General features: G+C 45.3%; 1 protein-coding gene across 1 annotated transcript; it reads right to left on the reverse strand.

Moving 5' to 3' along the window:
• Window positions 1-15,591: 15,591 nt before the first annotated feature.
• Window positions 15,592-16,467, reverse strand: LOC139833189 (uncharacterized). Its single transcript, XM_071823386.1, has one exon. The coding sequence runs from the start codon at window positions 16,465-16,467 to the stop codon at window positions 15,592-15,594; it is 876 nt and encodes a 291-aa protein (XP_071679487.1).
• Window positions 16,468-17,014: the final 547 nt, after the last annotated feature.

Consider the following 17,014-nt stretch of genomic DNA (forward strand, 5'->3'; position numbering starts at 1 on the left):
ATTAAGAGTTATTCTTAATTGTTTTCAAAATTTCTCTTTGGTATTTTATTTAAATAGAGAATTTTATGCTGATGAATTTTCATATTTTTAATTATTTTTTTAGAGCTTCTAAGCATTTCTTATTTAATTTCAAAGTTTCTGCATTTTTATGAATTGTGAAATGCCTAAAATACCCTTGGGCCCCACCTGTCAGGTGGCCCAAAAGGGTTAGGTTGGCCGACTCACCTGGTCCGGCCCAACCCGCTCTCTCTCTCTCTCTCGCGCGTGTCCTAACCCTAACCTAACGAGCTCTGGCGACTCTCGTCGCCGCCGTCTTCTCCGATTTGTCCCGACCAGCTCCGGCCGTCGCCACCGGCGAGATCAGGTGGATCTGATCCGCCGCTCGACGGCGAACACGGTGGTCCGCGCCGATTCGGTCTTCGTCCTCGTCATCGTGTGTCCTCATTTCGCCTGCGACCCTGGCCGTGGCGATTCCTGGCGCTTCGTCGCCCGCCGTCGATCCGGGCGCCGTGGCGGTGCTGGAGCGCCCCCCTGCTCGGCGACGCCAGGCCAGGCGCGGCTTGGCGCTGCCCTGGTGGCCTGTGCCGCCGTGCCGCCATGGCACGCCGGTGCTCTGCTCCAGGTACACGTCCTATTGCTCTCCTCCTCTCTCTCTCTGTCTTGCCTGCTCTTCATCTTCATCCTCTAGCTTTGGCCGTGGCTGTTCCACCCCATGGAGGTGGTTGCCATGCTGGTGCTCTGCTGCGCCAATCGAGCTAGACATGCTGTTGTGCTACTGCTGCCGCCATGGCCTAGCTTGGGTTCATGTGCTTGTACTGATGCTCATGCTCCTGCTAGCTTTACTACTGTGCTGTGCTTGCTTGCACAAGGCCTGTGCTATTGCTGTTTGATGTTCTGCCATCTCTCTATGCAAGAATTCCTAATCTAATTAGTTGCTATGCCTTCCTTTCTTGCTTAATTCCCTCTCTGTGACTCTGCTCTAGTTACTAGGCTTGCCAGATATCAAGTGTATGCCTATAGGCTTGCTCCTGAGCATCTTGTAATGCTCAGGGGCTGCTTAATGGCTACTGTCTTGCTACAATTAAATCCATTTGATTGCTTAGTGGCTCTGGTTGTGGTGATGGTTTAATTATATGTGTGTGCTATTCATGGCAAGCTTGATCCAGTGGTACATCATGTATTTGATGTGCTTCTGTATATAATTACAGTTCATCCATTTGTTATCTGTGAAGCAATTGTTGGTTAACTGTGGCCATTTAATTATCTGTCCATGCTCTGTTGCTCGGTGATGCCCTAACATACACTGGCATGCTATAGCAAGCTTTGATGATCATGTGATCATCAATAGCTGGTCATTGGATTGCTTACCTGTTGCCTGTGCCTTGCTGTTACTTATTTCTGTGTATGTGTGTGGCACAGATCAGTGCTGGTGCTTGCTCAAGCATCAGCTGATGCTTGCAGTGATCCACTGGATCATGTGCATGGTTCTGGTGACTTGGTTACTTGTATAATTCATTTATCTGTATTACCTTGCTTTGTTTGATGGATAAATGATGTGGACTGTGATACAGTGATGATCATATCAATTGATTGGCTTGGGCTAGAGGGATGCCAACAGTGGTTGGGAACCCTAGCCCACTTTGAACCCAATCTGGGTGATGATATTTGTGCTTGGCTTGGTGGTTTGGCTGTTTTTAGGGTTTGAGGTGACCCTGGCAGTAGTCATATGCTGCCCTAGGGTAGCTCCCCTTTTTGTTGGCTTGTTGTGGCTCACCAAATGCTTTCTGGGTGATCCATTTATTGGATTGCCAGTAGCCCTTGATGTTGAAATCAAATAGACAAGAATTTGTCTATGTCTGATGGCTTAGCTGGCTGTAGGTGCTAAGTGTGTAGCTAGGCTAGCTTGTGCTCTCATCTCTTGCTGGATTTCTTCAGTTATGCATTGATTGTCATAGCTGTTGTTCCCTTTAGATGATTTACCAGTGGCCTTACTGCTCTTGCTTGCACCATATGGCTTAGTAGCCAGATGATGACACAACTTGGGTATCACACCCTTTTGCTTGTGTGTGATTGGTGCATATGCTTATATATGAACAAAACCATCTGGTTTGTTCATGATGCTTGGTATACCTCACTCCAGCTCCTAGAATTTGATGTTGGTGTAGAGGTTTGCTTCTGTGTGGATCTTATGGTTGATTTGCTTGCCCTGCTCCTCCTGGTGAGCTTGATGCTTCTTGGTTATTTGCTGTGGTGGTGGAATTATGTTGAACAGCAGTAGCTGTTCAAGCTGTTCTTTTGTTCTTGGCTATTCTTGGTGGCTTACCAGTGAGGCTGCTGTCGATGAAATGCTCTAGGGTTTACTGTGGCAAGTTTTATATGCTTCTGGCTTAGCTCTATTGGTCGACAGCACTATCTGCAGCTTGTGGTGACTCACTCTGGCCTTGTGTGTTGTTACACATGCACTGCTTGCCTTGTGTCTTTGCTGGTTGTGTGTGTGTGCAAGTCCAGCTTGGGACTTGTGCTGATGGGTTGGATCAGCTCAGCAGAACCTTGTTCATATCCACTCTTCACAATATATTTGCTAACCTGCCAAGTGGCTTTGCCACTTGGCTTAATACTCTGATTGTTATGTATGTGTGCAGGTATCAAGTGCTGATCAGGATGAACTCAAGATCATCAGGATCAAAGATTTCATGAAGTTCACAATGTAGTTTAGGTCATTTAGATAACTTGTAATTTTCTTTTTTCTTTTTCTATTTATTCAATTCTTGTAATGTGTTGTAATTCCATAATTCAAATCTGGATATTGTAAAGACAATGTATTATGTGTGTGATGATCAATAAAGCTCAAGTTTTCCTTATTGAGCTTAATGTAATTGTTGTATTACTTATATTCTTGCTTAATGATAATTGTTTGTGAAATTATCTCAAATTTGAATTATGTGATGATCATTTGATGTTTGAATTTGAAATTCAAATTCAAATTTGGTTTGAATTCAATCATACAACTTAACTTGTAATTCAATCATGCAACTTAAGATTTCCATGCAATATCACTTCTCTCATCTCAAAACCCTAATTTAGATAAGTAGGAACAAGTTCATCGCACTCTCGAAACCCTAACCCTGTAAGGTGTCGAGAGAGAAACCTGTCCCCCTTCGATGCAGTTTTATTTTAAAAGCGCGAAATTTCCCCGTAATTTACAATGCAATGCACATCCCTTTCTAAAATCTACCCCTCGATCATCTCTAAACCTGGGATATTACAGCCTTTCCCCCTTAAAGAAAACTTCGTCCCGAAGTTGTGGTTGTAATACCTGAAAAGTTTGGGGTATGTTTTCCTCAGGTCTTCCTCCTTTTCCCAGGTGGCTTCCCTCTCGGGATGATGCTTCCATTGTATCTTGCAATACTTTATAGCTCGATTCCTGAGTTGTTTCCAGTTTTCCTCGAGAATCTTTGCTGGCTTCTCGATGTATGTCAAATCTGGTTGTAACTCGAGCTCTTCATGTGATACTGGTTCATCTGGGGTCTTCAAACATTTTCTGAGTTGCGACACATGGAATACGTTGTGAACCTGAGATAACCTTCCTGGTAGTTCCAATTCGAAGGCTAACCCTCGGTTTTGACTCAAAATCTTGAAAGGTCCGATGTACCTAGGGCTTAGCTTTCCTTTTACTCCAAACCTCTGAAGTCCTTTCATCGGGCTCACCTTAAGGTATACCATGTCTCCAACTCGTGGCTCCCATGTTCTCCTCTTTTGATCGGCATAACTCTTCTGTCGGCTCTGGGCTATCTTGAGCCTATCCCTGATAATGTCGATGATTTGTTGCTTTTCCTTGACATAATCAGGGTTGAACTCTTTGCTTGCTCTGGCTTCATACCAACATATCGGTGATCTACACTTCCTTCCATACAAAGCTTCAAACGGTGCCATCTTGATGCTGCTTTGATAGCTATTATTGTATGAAAACTCTGCTAGTGGTAAGTGCTCCTCCCATGATCCTCCGAAATCTAGGGCACAAGCCCTAAGCATATCCTCTAAGATCTGGTTGGTTCTCTCGGCTTGTCCACCTGTCTGAGGATGATAGGAGGTACTATAATCCAACTTGGATCCTAAAGCTTCGTGTAGTTGCTTCCAAAATGCTGACGTGAACACGGATCCTCGATCCGACACGATCTTCTTGGGCACTCCATGTTTACTCATGATCTCTTTGATGTAAAGATCGATGAGTTTCTCTCCTTTATCCTGCTGATTTACCGCTAAGAAGTGTGCACTCTTAGTCAACCGGTCCACGATTACCCATATCATGTCCTTCTTTTTATTGGTCATGGGTAGTCCGGTGATGAAATCCATTCCTATCTCCTCCCATTTCCATTCTGGAATGGGTAAAGGTTGTAGCTTCCCTGCCAGACTCTGATGTTCAGCCTTTACTCTTTGGCAGGTGTGGCATTCCGCCACGTATTGTGCTATCTCTCACTTCATGTTGTTCCACCAGAATAGCTCCTTTAGGTCCATGTACATCTTTGTACTTCCCGGATGAATGGAGTATGGTGTTTGATGGGCTTCCTGGAGTATTACTTCCTTGATTTCAGCAATATCCGGAACACAAATTCTCTTCTGGAACCATAATGATCCAGATTCTCCGCGGTGAAATTCTGATGGTCTTCCCTCATCTATTCTTCTCATCTCCTCCACGATGAATGGATCGTCCAGCTGACCCATCATTATCTCATTCTTTAGGTTAACATTTAGCTCATCGACTACTTGCAAAGCCGATAGTCCTTCATGCGCTTCCTTCTCCCAAAGTTGTATTTGGGCTTGGCTTATTTCCTTCCTCAACTCCGGTGATATCTCTTGTTCCACTCCTCCGGTACTCTTCCTACTCAAGGCATCTGCGACAACATTGGCCTTTCCTAGAGTGTAATTGATGGTCAAATCATAATCATTGATCAGTTCAAGCCATCTTTTCTGCCTCATGTTGAGTTCCTTCTGAGTGAAGAAATATTTGAGACTCTTATGATCTGTATAGAGCTCACACTTGGCTCCATAAAGAAAATGTCTCCATGTTTTGAGTGCAAATACAACTGCTGCTAATTCTAAATCATGTGTTGGATAGTTCACTTCATGAGGTCTGAGTTGCCTTGATCCATAAGATATCACTTTCCGATCTTGCATGAGTACGCAACCCAATCCGTGCTTGGATGCGTCACAGTACACGGTGTAATCCTTGCCAACTTCCGGAACCGCTAACACCGGTGCCGTGGTGAGTTTCTCCTTTAGAGTTTGAAAACTCTTCTCACACTCCTCTGACCACACGAATGGTGTGTTCTTCCTTAACATCTTCGTCATGGGCCCTGCTATTTTGGAGAATCCTTCAATAAATCTCCGATAATATCCTGCCATTCCTAGGAATCCTCAGATTTCCTTGACAGTTTTAGGTGCTTCCCATTCTAGAACTGCTGCTACCTTGCTCGGGTTAACAGCTATTCCATCTTTACTAATGACATGATCAAGAAATTCCACTTGATCTAGCCAAAATTCACACTTACTAAATTTGGCATAGAGTTGATGTTCTCTTAGTGTTTGCAACACTAACCTCAAATGTTCAGCATGTTCGGCCTTGTTCTTGGAATAGATCAAGATATCATCGATGAATACGATGACAAACTTCTCCAAATATGGCATGAAAATCTTATTCATGAGATTCATGAATATTGCTGGGGCATTAGTTAATCCAAAAGGCACTACAAGGTATTCATGATGTCCATACCTTGAGACAAAGGCAGTTTTCGGAACGTCTTCCTTCTTGATCTTTATCTGGTGATAACCGGATCTTAGATCAATTTTGGAAAAGACTCCCGCGCCTCTAACTTGATCGAATAGATCTTGTATTCTTGGAAGTGGATACTTGTTCTTGATTGTGACGTTGTTCAAATTCCTGTAGTCTCCGCACATCCTTCTTCCTCCATCTCTTTTATCCACGAATATCACAGGTGATCCCCATGGTGAAACACTTTCTTGTATGAATCCTTTCTGTTCCAAGTCATCCAATTGCTCCTTAAGTTCTTTCAACTCCTTGGGCCCCATCTTATATGGTGCTTTAGCAATCGGAGCTGTTCCTGGAATTAGATCGATAGTGAATTCTATCTCCCTATCTGGTGGCATACCTGGTAATTCCGCAGGAAATACATCCTGGAATTCATTCACTACAGGTATATCCTCTAACTTTACCTCCTTCATGCTGTTCAACTGTAGCTCCACTTCAATCTGTGTATGTTTGTCGCCTTGGTAGATCATTCTACTTCCATCGGGGCTTTTCAAAGATACCGTCTTGTTCACACAGTCGATCAATGCTCCATTAGCTTCCAACCAGTTCATACCAAGAATGACATCAATGTCCTTCATCGGTAAAATGAACAGGTCCGCGTCAAACGCGCACTTATTGATCATGATGACTTGTTTTTGTTTGGTATGGGTTACTACTATCGTTCCCCCCGCAGAAAGTATGGTAATGGGTGTATCTAACTTAGTGCAACTAATCCCATGTTTGATGATGAATTGTTGAGAAATGAATGATGTAGTTGCACCAGTATCAAAAAGTACTTTGCCAGGATGAGTGAGTTTCTGGAGCGTACCTATCACCGCCTGATCGGAGTTGACCACCTCCTCCAGACTAGTGCAGTTCAGCTTGCCGAAGGGCTTCTTATTCTTCCAGTTCCCTCCATTATTTCCTCCTCGGTTTCCTCCTCCTCCTGACTGACCTCCTCCATTCTTCTTATTGGGGCAATCCTTCATCATGTGCCCCTCCTGACGACACCCGAAACATATGATTCTGGGTTTACGACAATCCTTTGAGGCATGTCCTTTAAACCCGCAGATGCGACAAACTATTTGATTTGCAGTTTGAAACGCTTGGTTCTTCCTGCTACCGTAGTAGTTGCTGTTGTTGTTGTTGTTGTTGTTGTTGTATCTTGGCTTGAAATTCAAGCTGGTGTTGGGCTTGTTACTGGAAAACCTTTTAGGCTCAAACTTGGCCTTCTTCCTCTTTTCCTCCTGCAATTGTTTGAAATCATCTTCCAGAGTGATGGCGGCATCCACCAACTCTTGAAACTCCGTCGCTCTCATCATCCGGAGCTGTACCTTGAACTGGGGACTTAACCCCCTCAAAAACCTCTTCTTTTTCTTGTCCTCGGTGTTGACTTCATCAACAGCGTACCGGGACAGTTTTGAGAATTCCCTGACATAAGTCAGGATGGCCTTGTCCTTCTGCTCGACACTTTCAAACTCTCGACACTTCAGTTCCACAATACTTTCAGGGACATTGGATTCCCTGAACTTCCTTGCGAATTCCTCCCAGGTGAATACTTTTCCAGCCGGATAAACGGCTACGATATTATCCCACCATGATGCGGCGGGTCCACACAATAAGTGTGTAGCATAACGGACCTTCTCCTGGTCATTGCAACCAACCGTGTTGAGCTTTCGCTCAGTGTCCATAAGCCAATCTTCCGGGTCCATTGGCTCGGGCGCGTATGCGAAAGATATAGGCTTGGTGTTCTGGAAGTCTGCTAGGGTGACTCCCGGATTCTCGGGTCTCTCTACCCGGTTCTGTTGCAACAGTTCCTGAAAGAATTTATTCTGCTGCTCCAATGTTACTCGTTGTCTTTCCTCCACCAGCTGCATGTACTGGACGAAATTCTGCTGCGTCATGGGTGGTGGTGGTGGTGGAAATTGATTTCTGGCTGCTTCCTCAGCCTCTTCCTTTTGCTTTGCTTCGCGCTCCATGCGCTGCGCTTCGGTCTCCTCACCTATCGCTCCCGACATAACCCCCTAGTTCTGCAACACAAGATGATACTCATAATTACTCCATGCGCAAGTTTTCTGAGCTCAACTTTGTGCACAGAACTAGTCACGCAATGGAAATCAAGAAGCAAATCCAAATCATACAAAACATATACCATGTATATACATACTTAAGTGGTCTTATTACAATACTCAAGTCGATGTGAGTATGCAAACTCACTTATTAAAGTATATGTACAAATTTCTACAAATATTACATATTATAATACACGTGGTACTTGTGTATTATAGCCTCGCCTCCCTTGGTGGATTCTAGTCGATCTTCACTCCCGGTACATCCCAGGCTTCCATCCGGTCGAACGTGTCGTCCTCCTGATAGACCCTGGAACATAAGGTCTCCCCGTCGGCTGGTACTCAGAGTCAGATGATGATCCTAGGGAGAAATCAGTGTTCACAAACTGATCATTAAGTGCATCATAGTCCACCCATCGGGTGTACTCCCCGGTAGCTCCACCATAGGTATTTCCAACATTCGCATCCGACTCAACCTGTGTCGGATACCCTCCATCAACTCCTTCATTACTAGGGTAACTCTGGTTCTGGGTTGTGACGTCCTCATTCATCTCTCCGTCATAATACACAGAAGTACTATGGGTTCCCGTATCAGATCCCCAACGCCAACCCGTGGAGTTTTCTATAGGAGTTTCGGAACACTGATTGTTTCCGGATTCCTCTCCACCCTCATATCCCCCATAGGAACTACCCAGATAGTTTCCGGGTGTAACGGGTGTAGTTTCTCGCTCAAGAGGATCAATACTAATGTAGTCACCAGCTGAGTAAACTGGTGTGTGCACCACATTCTCCATAGGTTCTTTCCCCCTGGTCTCCTCCTTGGGTTCAGTAAACTCCTCTAGCATCGTATCAATTGCTCCCGTCAGATGATGGTTCAACTGAAAGAGCAATGATATTAAGTTGCGGCTATTATCCATATATTTTGCAGCTGCTATTGGTTTGCGTTTTGCATATTTGTAGTGGTTAAGCATGGGATCCTCTTCCTCCTGCATATGAGGAATGTGGGTGAATTCGGAACCCATAAGCTCTTTCGTCTTATGCTCCCGAATATCAGTGATGGCTCTCATAATGGCTATATGGTAGGCGGTGTTGATAGTTCTGGCTTCACCTGCTGGCATTACTACGCTCATTCCCAAAGATTCGGGAAGTCGCAGTCCTACCCTACACTTGGCCAATACAGTACCATCGTAGTACATGTATTTCTTTACTTGGATCTGGGGATCACACCCAAATTCAAGTAACATGGCTCGTAGAATATCTGCAAGTCCTCCTTCGTATTCACTCAGTGTGGAATCCATCACTTTCACGTTTCGTCCGGGACGTGAACTTGCCATGTTGGCTGTAGAAATAGAAAGATTATAAGATTAGTAATAATGCATCATAATAGAGATAATAAAGAATTATCGCACGAAAAGATATGATTGTTGTATTCTCAATTGAATATACACCATATTTTTAGAGAATTCTTTACTAGTCCTATTTGACTCCTAACGTTTGGTCCCATTTACTAGGTTCCAACCTAAGGTCAAAGCTTTTGCTCTGATACCAACTGTGGTGACCCTGCATACCACTGCATGTTGTAGTATGCCAGTCGTTGATATAACATTCACGAAGTACCATTCCGCAAATATTACATCCCTCAGAGTAGTACAACAGAACATAGCAGGTCCATAACTCATTCATTTATTATTACAAACATCATACACATATCGTCTCGGAGCTCCTCTTGGGTCCTAAGAGGAATACTCCTGGGTTCGAGGCGAACCCAACTTAGTTTACAATATAAGAGTCTCATTAAGTTATACATTTATTTTCTCGAGCAGCTAAATACTAAGAGTTCGGGCTGCTCGGCTACTACTACTACTTGATGTTGCTAGGCTTGATCTCCTCCGGAAGCCTCCCCGGATCCGTAGACGATGAGGTAGTCTACGCCTTCGATACCTCCAGCGAGGTCTGGTTCTTCATAGCCGATGATCTCGGCTCCTTCATTGTTGTCGTAGTCCTCCTCCAGACGATTCAGACAATCTAAGCATGGGATTTAAGAGTGGTATGAGTACGAGCGTACTCAACAAGTTCATTATAGATAAGAGGTGTTTAATGCACTAGCTACGATATTAGACCAGAAAGTATAATACCAATGCAAGTTTTGATAAACATTTCTTCAAGAGATTGCTTTTATTTCCAAGAGCTATGTCCGTCAGCCTTCACCGGTTTACTAGAACTTCATGGAGCTCCGTTCCGGCCGCGTTCGCAGTTCCATATCCCGGAACAGGGAGTGACAGGTCACAGTTCTTTACACTCTGCAGAGGTGTGTTGCTTTACCCATAAGAGATCTTAACCTTGGTGCCAACCGGGCAGCTTTCCCATCCACACTTCCTTCGGTGTGAGGCCCGGTATAAGGTCATAGCCAATCATATTCCTCCGCTACCTCGCACACCCACCCTTTGTTGCAAACCCCGACCCTGGGTCCTCGTCGGTCCACTTACACCATTTAAGGACGGACCCCGACCACGACAACAGTCTAGGATCGAACCAAACTCCTTCGTCGGTAGCTGCAACCCAACATAGACCACATTACCGTGGGGAATTAGAGTGGGATCCCCACCCTCAAGTTGTTCCGCAAGCCGCAACCGCTACGGTATGCACAGCATAACCGTGGGGACTTAGAATGGGTTCCCCACCCACAAGCTGCTCCGCAAGATACAACTGCTACGGTAAGCGCATCCGTTGATGTACAAGAGGTGGAAATACGATTGACTAGTCCGTCCCATTTCAGATCTTATGGTTAACACGGTTATTACGGCACAAGAATCACTGGCGACATTTGTTGTTTAATCCTAGATGGATATAAACCCTTGCAATGGAACCTCCACCATATCAACACAATCCATGGTTCCATTGCCCACCACATAGTCATATTCATAGTTATGAAAGTAGTGGTTTTGGTTTTTATGCAATAGTGATAACCATAGTACTTTGCAAGTAATTTGATAGAAATACTCAAATGACATGAGCAAGTGATGAACTTGCCTGAACACTGCAAAGTTTTGCAGTTGGAAGGTGTGGACTGACCCTTGTCCTCAGTCTCTGAAAAATAGCATCATTGTCCGATAAGGGCAATGGTTAAAGAAGCAATTATGCATGATTCCAGTTTTAGGGTTTGTTCCCCCCTTCCGATGTCGTTGTTATTTCATGTGAGAGGTTAATACTAAGAACAACTTGGAGATACTTGATTTAGGGTAAATACAATCTTGAAATATTGTCAAGATGTTTTTAAAGTCCAAATGCATTAATGGACTTATTTTCTTTATAGAAAATAATATGTGTGATTTAAGTTATTATTTAAATCATAAAATTAAGAGTTATTCTTAATTGTTTTCAAAATTTCTCTTTGGTATTTTATTTAAATAAAGAATTTTATGCTGATCAATTTTCATATTTTTAATTATTTTTTTAGAGCTTCTAAGCATTTCTTATTTAATTTCAAAGTTTCTGCATTTTTATGAATTGTGAAATGCCTAAAATACCCTTGGGCCCCACCTGTCAGGTGGCCCAAAAGGGTTAGGTTGGCCGACCCACCTGGTCCGGTCCAACCCGCTCTCTCTCTCTCTCTCTCTCTCTCTCGCGTGTCCTAACCCTAACCCTAACGAGCTCTGGCGACTCTCGTCGCCCCGTCTTCTCCGATTTGTCCCGGCCAGCTCCGGCCGTCGCCGTCGGCGAGATCAGGTGGATCTGATCCGCCGCTTGACGGCGAACACGGTGGTCTGCACCGATTCGGTCTTCATCCTCGTCATCGTGTGTCCTCATTTCGCCTGCGACCCTGGCCGTGGCGATTCCTGGCGCTTCGTCGCCCGCCGTCGATCCAGGCGCCGTGGCGGTGCTGGAGCGCCCCCCTGCTCGGCGACGCCAGGCCAGGCACGGCTTGGCGCTGCCCTGGTGGCCTGTGCCGCCGTGCCGCCATGGCACGCCGGTGCTCTGCTCCAGGTACACGTCCTATTGCTCTCCTCCTCTCTCTCTGTCTTGCCTGCTCTTCATCTTCATCCTCTAGCTTTGGCCGTGGCTGTTCCACCCCATGGAGGTGGTTGCCATGCTGGTGCTCTGCTGCGCCAATCGAGCTAGACATGCTGATGTGCTACTGCTGCCGCCATGGCCTAGCTTGGGTTCATGTGCTTGTACTGATGCTCATGCTCCTGCTAGCTTTACTACTGTGTTGTGCTTGCTTGCACAAGGCCTGTGCTATTGCTGTTTGATGTTCTGCCATCTCTCTATGCAAGAATTCCTAATCTAATTAGTTGTTATGCCTTCCTTTCTTGCTTAATTCCCTCTCTGTGACTCTGCTCTAGTTACTAGGCTTGCCAGATATCAAGTGTATGCCTATAGGCTTGCTCCTGAGCATCTTGTAATGCTCAGGGACTGCTTAATGGCTACTGTCTTGCTACAATTAAATCCATTTGATTGCTTAGTGGCTCTGGTTGTGGTGATGGTTTAATTATATGTGTGTGCTATTCATGTCAAGCTTGATCCAGTGGTACATCATGTATTTGATGTGCTTCTGTATATAATTACAGTTCATCCATTTGTTATCTGTGAAGCAATTGTTGGTTAACTATGGCCATTTAATTATCTGTCCATGCTCTGTTGCTCAGTGATGCCCTAACATACACTGGCATGCTATAGCAAGCTTTGATGATCATGTGATCATCAACAGCTGGTCATTGGATTGCTTACCTGTTGCCTGTGCCTTGCTGTTACTTATTTCTGTGTATGTGTGTGGCACAGATCAGTGCTGGTGCTTGCTCAAGCATCAGCTGATGCTTGCAGTGATCCACTGGATCATGTGCATGGTTCTGGTGACTTGGTTACTTGTATAATTCATTTATCTGTATTACCTTGCTTTGTTTGATGGATAAATGATGTGAACTGTGATACAGTGATGATCATATCAATTGATTGGCTTGGGCTAGAGGGATGCCAACAGTGGTTGGGAACCCTAGCCCACTTTGAACCCAATCTGGGTGATGATATTTGTGCTTGGCTTGGTGGTTTGGCTGTTTTTAGGGTTTGAGGTGACCCTGGCAGTAGTCATATGCTGCCCTAGGGTAGCTCCCCTTTTTGTTGGCTTGCTGTGGCTCACCAAATGCTTTCTGGGTGATCCATTTATTGGATTGCCAGTAGCCCTTGATGTTGAAATCAAATAGACAAGAATTTGTCTATGTCTGATGGCTTAGCTGGCTGTAGGTGCTAAGTGTGTAGCTAGGCTAGCTTGTGCTCTCATCTCTTGCTGGATTTCTTCAGTTATGCATTGATTGTCATAGTTGTTGTTCCCTTTAGATGATTTACCAGTGGCCTTACTGCTCTTGCTTGCACCATATGGCTTAGTAGCCAGATGATGACACAACTTGGGTATCACACCCTTTTGCTTGTGTGTGATTGGTGCATATGCTTATATATGAACAAAACCATCTGGTTTGTTCATGATGCTTGGTATACCTCACTCCAGCTCCTAGAATTTGATGTTGGTGTAGAGGTTTGCTTCTGTGTGGATCTTATAGTTGATTTGCTTGCCCTGCTCCTCCTGGTGAGCTTGATGCTTCTTGGTTATTTGCTGTGGTGGTGGAATTGTGTTGAACAGCAGTAGCTGTTCAAGTTGTTCTTGTGTTCTTGGCTGTTCTTGGTGGCTTACCAGTGAGGCTGCTGTCGATGAAATGCTCTAGGGTTTACTGTGGCAAGTTTTATATGCTTCTGGCTTAGCTCTGTTGGTCGACAGCACTATCTGCAGCTTGTGGTGACTCACTCTGGCCTTGTGTGTTGTTACACATGCACACTGCCTTGTGTGCTGCCTGGTTGTGTGTGTGTGCAAGTCCAGCTTGGGACTTGTGCTGATGGGTTGGATCAGCTCGGCAGAACCTTGTTCATATCCACTCTTCACAATATATTTGCTAACCTGCCAAGTGGCTTTGCCACTTGGCTTAATACTCTGATTGTTATGTATGTGTGCAGGTATCAAGTGCTGATCAGGATGAACTCAAGATCATCAGGATCAAAGATTTCATGAAGATCACAATGTAGTTTAGGTCATTTAGATACCTTGTAATTTTCTTTTTTCTTTTTCTATTTATTCAATTCTTGTAATGTGTTGTAATTCCATAATTCAAATATGAATATTGTAAAGACAATGTATTATGTGTGTGATGATCAATAAAGCTCAAGTTTTCCTTATTGAGCTTAATGTAATTGTTGTATTACTTATATTCTTGCTTAATGATAATTGTTTGTGAAATTATCTCAAATTTGAATTATGTGATGATCATTTGATGTTTGAATTTGAAATTCAAATTCAAATTTGGTTTGAATTCAATCATACAACTTAACTTGTAATTCAATCATGCAACTTAAGATTTCCATGCAATATCACTTCTCTCTTCTCAAAACCCTAATTTAGATAAGTAGGAACAAGTTCATCGCACTCTCGAAACCCTAACCCTGTAAGGTGTCGAGAGAGAAACCTGTCCCCCTTCGATGCAGTTTTATTTTAAAAGCGCGAAATTTCCCCGTAATTTACAATGCAATGCACATCCCTTTCTAAAATCTACCCCTCGATCGTCTCTAAACCTGGGATATTACAGCTGCTCACCGGGAGACCTAGGTACCGCATAGGACAGGTTCCTAGCTTGCAGTTCAGCAGGTTAGTCACCCTGCGCTTTTCCTTTTCTGGGACCCCTGTCACCAGTACCTCACTCTTGTCGAAGTTAATCTTCAAACCCGACATGTTCTCGAAGCATAGGAGGAGGAATTTGAGGTTAGCAATGCCTAGATCCGTAGGTTCAATCAGGATCATCGTATCATCGGTGTATTGTAGATGAGTGACCCCCCTGGGATCAAGTGCGACACCATCCCCTTGAGGTGGCCTGCCGAGTTAGCCTTAGCCAGCATGGCTGCCAATGCATCGACAAGGAAATCAAAGAGGATCGGGGAGAGTGGGTCTCCCTGTCGTACGCCCCGCGCGTTCCGTAAAAAGGTCCCACCTCTCCGTTAACATTGATAGCAGTTTGGCCACCCCTAACCAGCTGCATCAAGCGATGAACCACCATGGCCGAGAATCCCTTCCTCAGCAACACTTCCCGGAGAAAGTCCCAGTTAACTTTGTCGTATGCCTTCTCAAAGTCTAGCTTGAGAAGAGGCCCCAAGCCTCTTCACTCTAAGCTCGTGCATAATCTCATGTAAGGCCAGCACCCCCTCATGTAGACATCTACCACAGATAAACGCAGTCTGACTACGATCAATCGTCCTATGAGCAAGCGGCCCAGACGAATAGCGAAAGCCTTGGCCACAAATTTTAAAATGACATTAATAAGAGCTATCGGCTTGAATTGTTTGATAGTATCCACTCCTTTGACCTTGGGGATCAGCGTGATAATCCCATAGTTGAGACGCGCAATATCCACCCTTCCCAAGACAAAGTCATTAATCAGCGTGAGGATATGTCCTCACAAGATTCCCTAAAATCTCTTGAAGAATAGGACCGGCAGGCCATCCGGCCCCGGTGCCTAGTCTGGCTTCATTCTAAAGAGAACCTCATCTAATTCCTCAGGCGCGAAGGTGAGCTCAAAGGCCAGGTTTTCCCCATCTGATATTCTCTTGCCCCTCTCCCAGAGGTCTGAAGCCAAGGAGAACACCATGTCCTCCCCAGTCGCGCCCATGAGCCCCCGATAGAAGTCATAGACATGCTCCATCAGGTCCCTCTAGTCGTCCACCTCCCCCTGTGGTGTAATCAGCCGCGGGACGGCGGCCGTTTGCGAAGGCATGGAAGTACTTGGTGCATGAGTCCCCCTCCAAAGTCCAATGCACCCTACTCCTCTGCTTCCAGTACTCTTCCTCAGTTCTATCCAGTAGGATGTCCTCCAAATGGTACCTAAGGGCCCAACCCTCTTCGTCCAAACCCGCCCCATCAGCCTGCCGGTCTAGCTTCTCGACCTGGGCAAGCAGGTTCTCCTTGAAGAGCCGCTCCTCCTTGCCCAGGTTGGCACCCCAGCCTTTGAGGAACTGTTGTAGGTTGCGTGCCACACACTGCCACAGGTCAATGCAATCCCGATATGGACCCAAGTATAGCAGAAAGTGGTCTAGTTTAGACTTCACAAGCTCCCCAAAGCCATTGACGTTCAACCACCAGGTTTGGAAGAAGAACCGTGGTGGTAAACATCTCGTCTCCTCCCCACTGTTGAGCATGAGCGGGTTATGGTCTGAACCAATCCTAGTAACCGCAGTCAACGAACAGAGGGGGAAACGGACCTCCCAGGACGTGGACACAAAGACCCGATCCAGGACACACCGGATTGGATTTAGCTGTCTGTTAGTCCAAGTAAACCGGGGCCCTGCCCGGTTGATCTCCCGCAGCGCCATGGAAGCAATGGATTCATTAAATCGGCGCACCATAGGCCAATTAATGTTGTCGTTGCTCTTATCCCCAGCGGAACGTATGAGATTGAAGTCTCCCGCAATCACCAACGGGACCTGACACTCAGCGACCGCCCGTTCAAGTTCTCCCAGGAACTCTTCTGTTCTCCCGTGGTCAGCTGAGCCGTACACCAACATGAAGCACCATATCATGTTGATATTTCGCTGGAGGATCTTTGCAGAGATAAAGAAAACCCCTTTCCTTCATTCCCCCACCTCGAAGGTTTCATCTCGGAAACCCAACAGTAGTCCTCCCGAGTGGCCCTTTGCTGGTAACCAATTCTAGGCAAACTGTCCCCCGCACTCGAGGCTACGGAGCTCGGCCGTGCTGAATTCCCGCCTGATGGTTTCTTGCAGGCCAAGGATGTCCAACCGGTTGGTCCGCATGTAGTCTCTGAGCTGGGTTCGACGCCCCTCGCGGCCAAAACCAATGAAGATCGGACCTAGAGCGTTCACTCCTCAAAACTTGAGACACGACACTCCAAGATTGCCACTAAATGTCATATGTGCTTCATGTAACTTGTATTGCATCTAGCATATCTATATTAGATTCCCATCTATTTGTTTGAACAAGTGAAGGGGTCTAGAAGGACCCCGATATATTCAGCACAGAGGTGGATGGTACATTTTGCAGAAAGGCCCAAGCATCACTCGCCCTACAGAACCAGGAATTTGAAGATAGGGC

The sequence above is a fragment of the Lolium perenne genome, chromosome 1 (assembly GCF_019359855.2).
Source record: "Lolium perenne isolate Kyuss_39 chromosome 1, Kyuss_2.0, whole genome shotgun sequence".
Lineage (NCBI taxonomy): Eukaryota > Viridiplantae > Streptophyta > Magnoliopsida > Poales > Poaceae > Lolium > Lolium perenne.

Bases quoted from the DNA above. Each gene is read 5' to 3' on its own strand.
- LOC139833189 (XM_071823386.1), bottom strand. From the start codon at position 16,467: ATGTTGGTGTACGGCTCAGCTGACCACGGGAGAACAGAAGAGTTCCTG.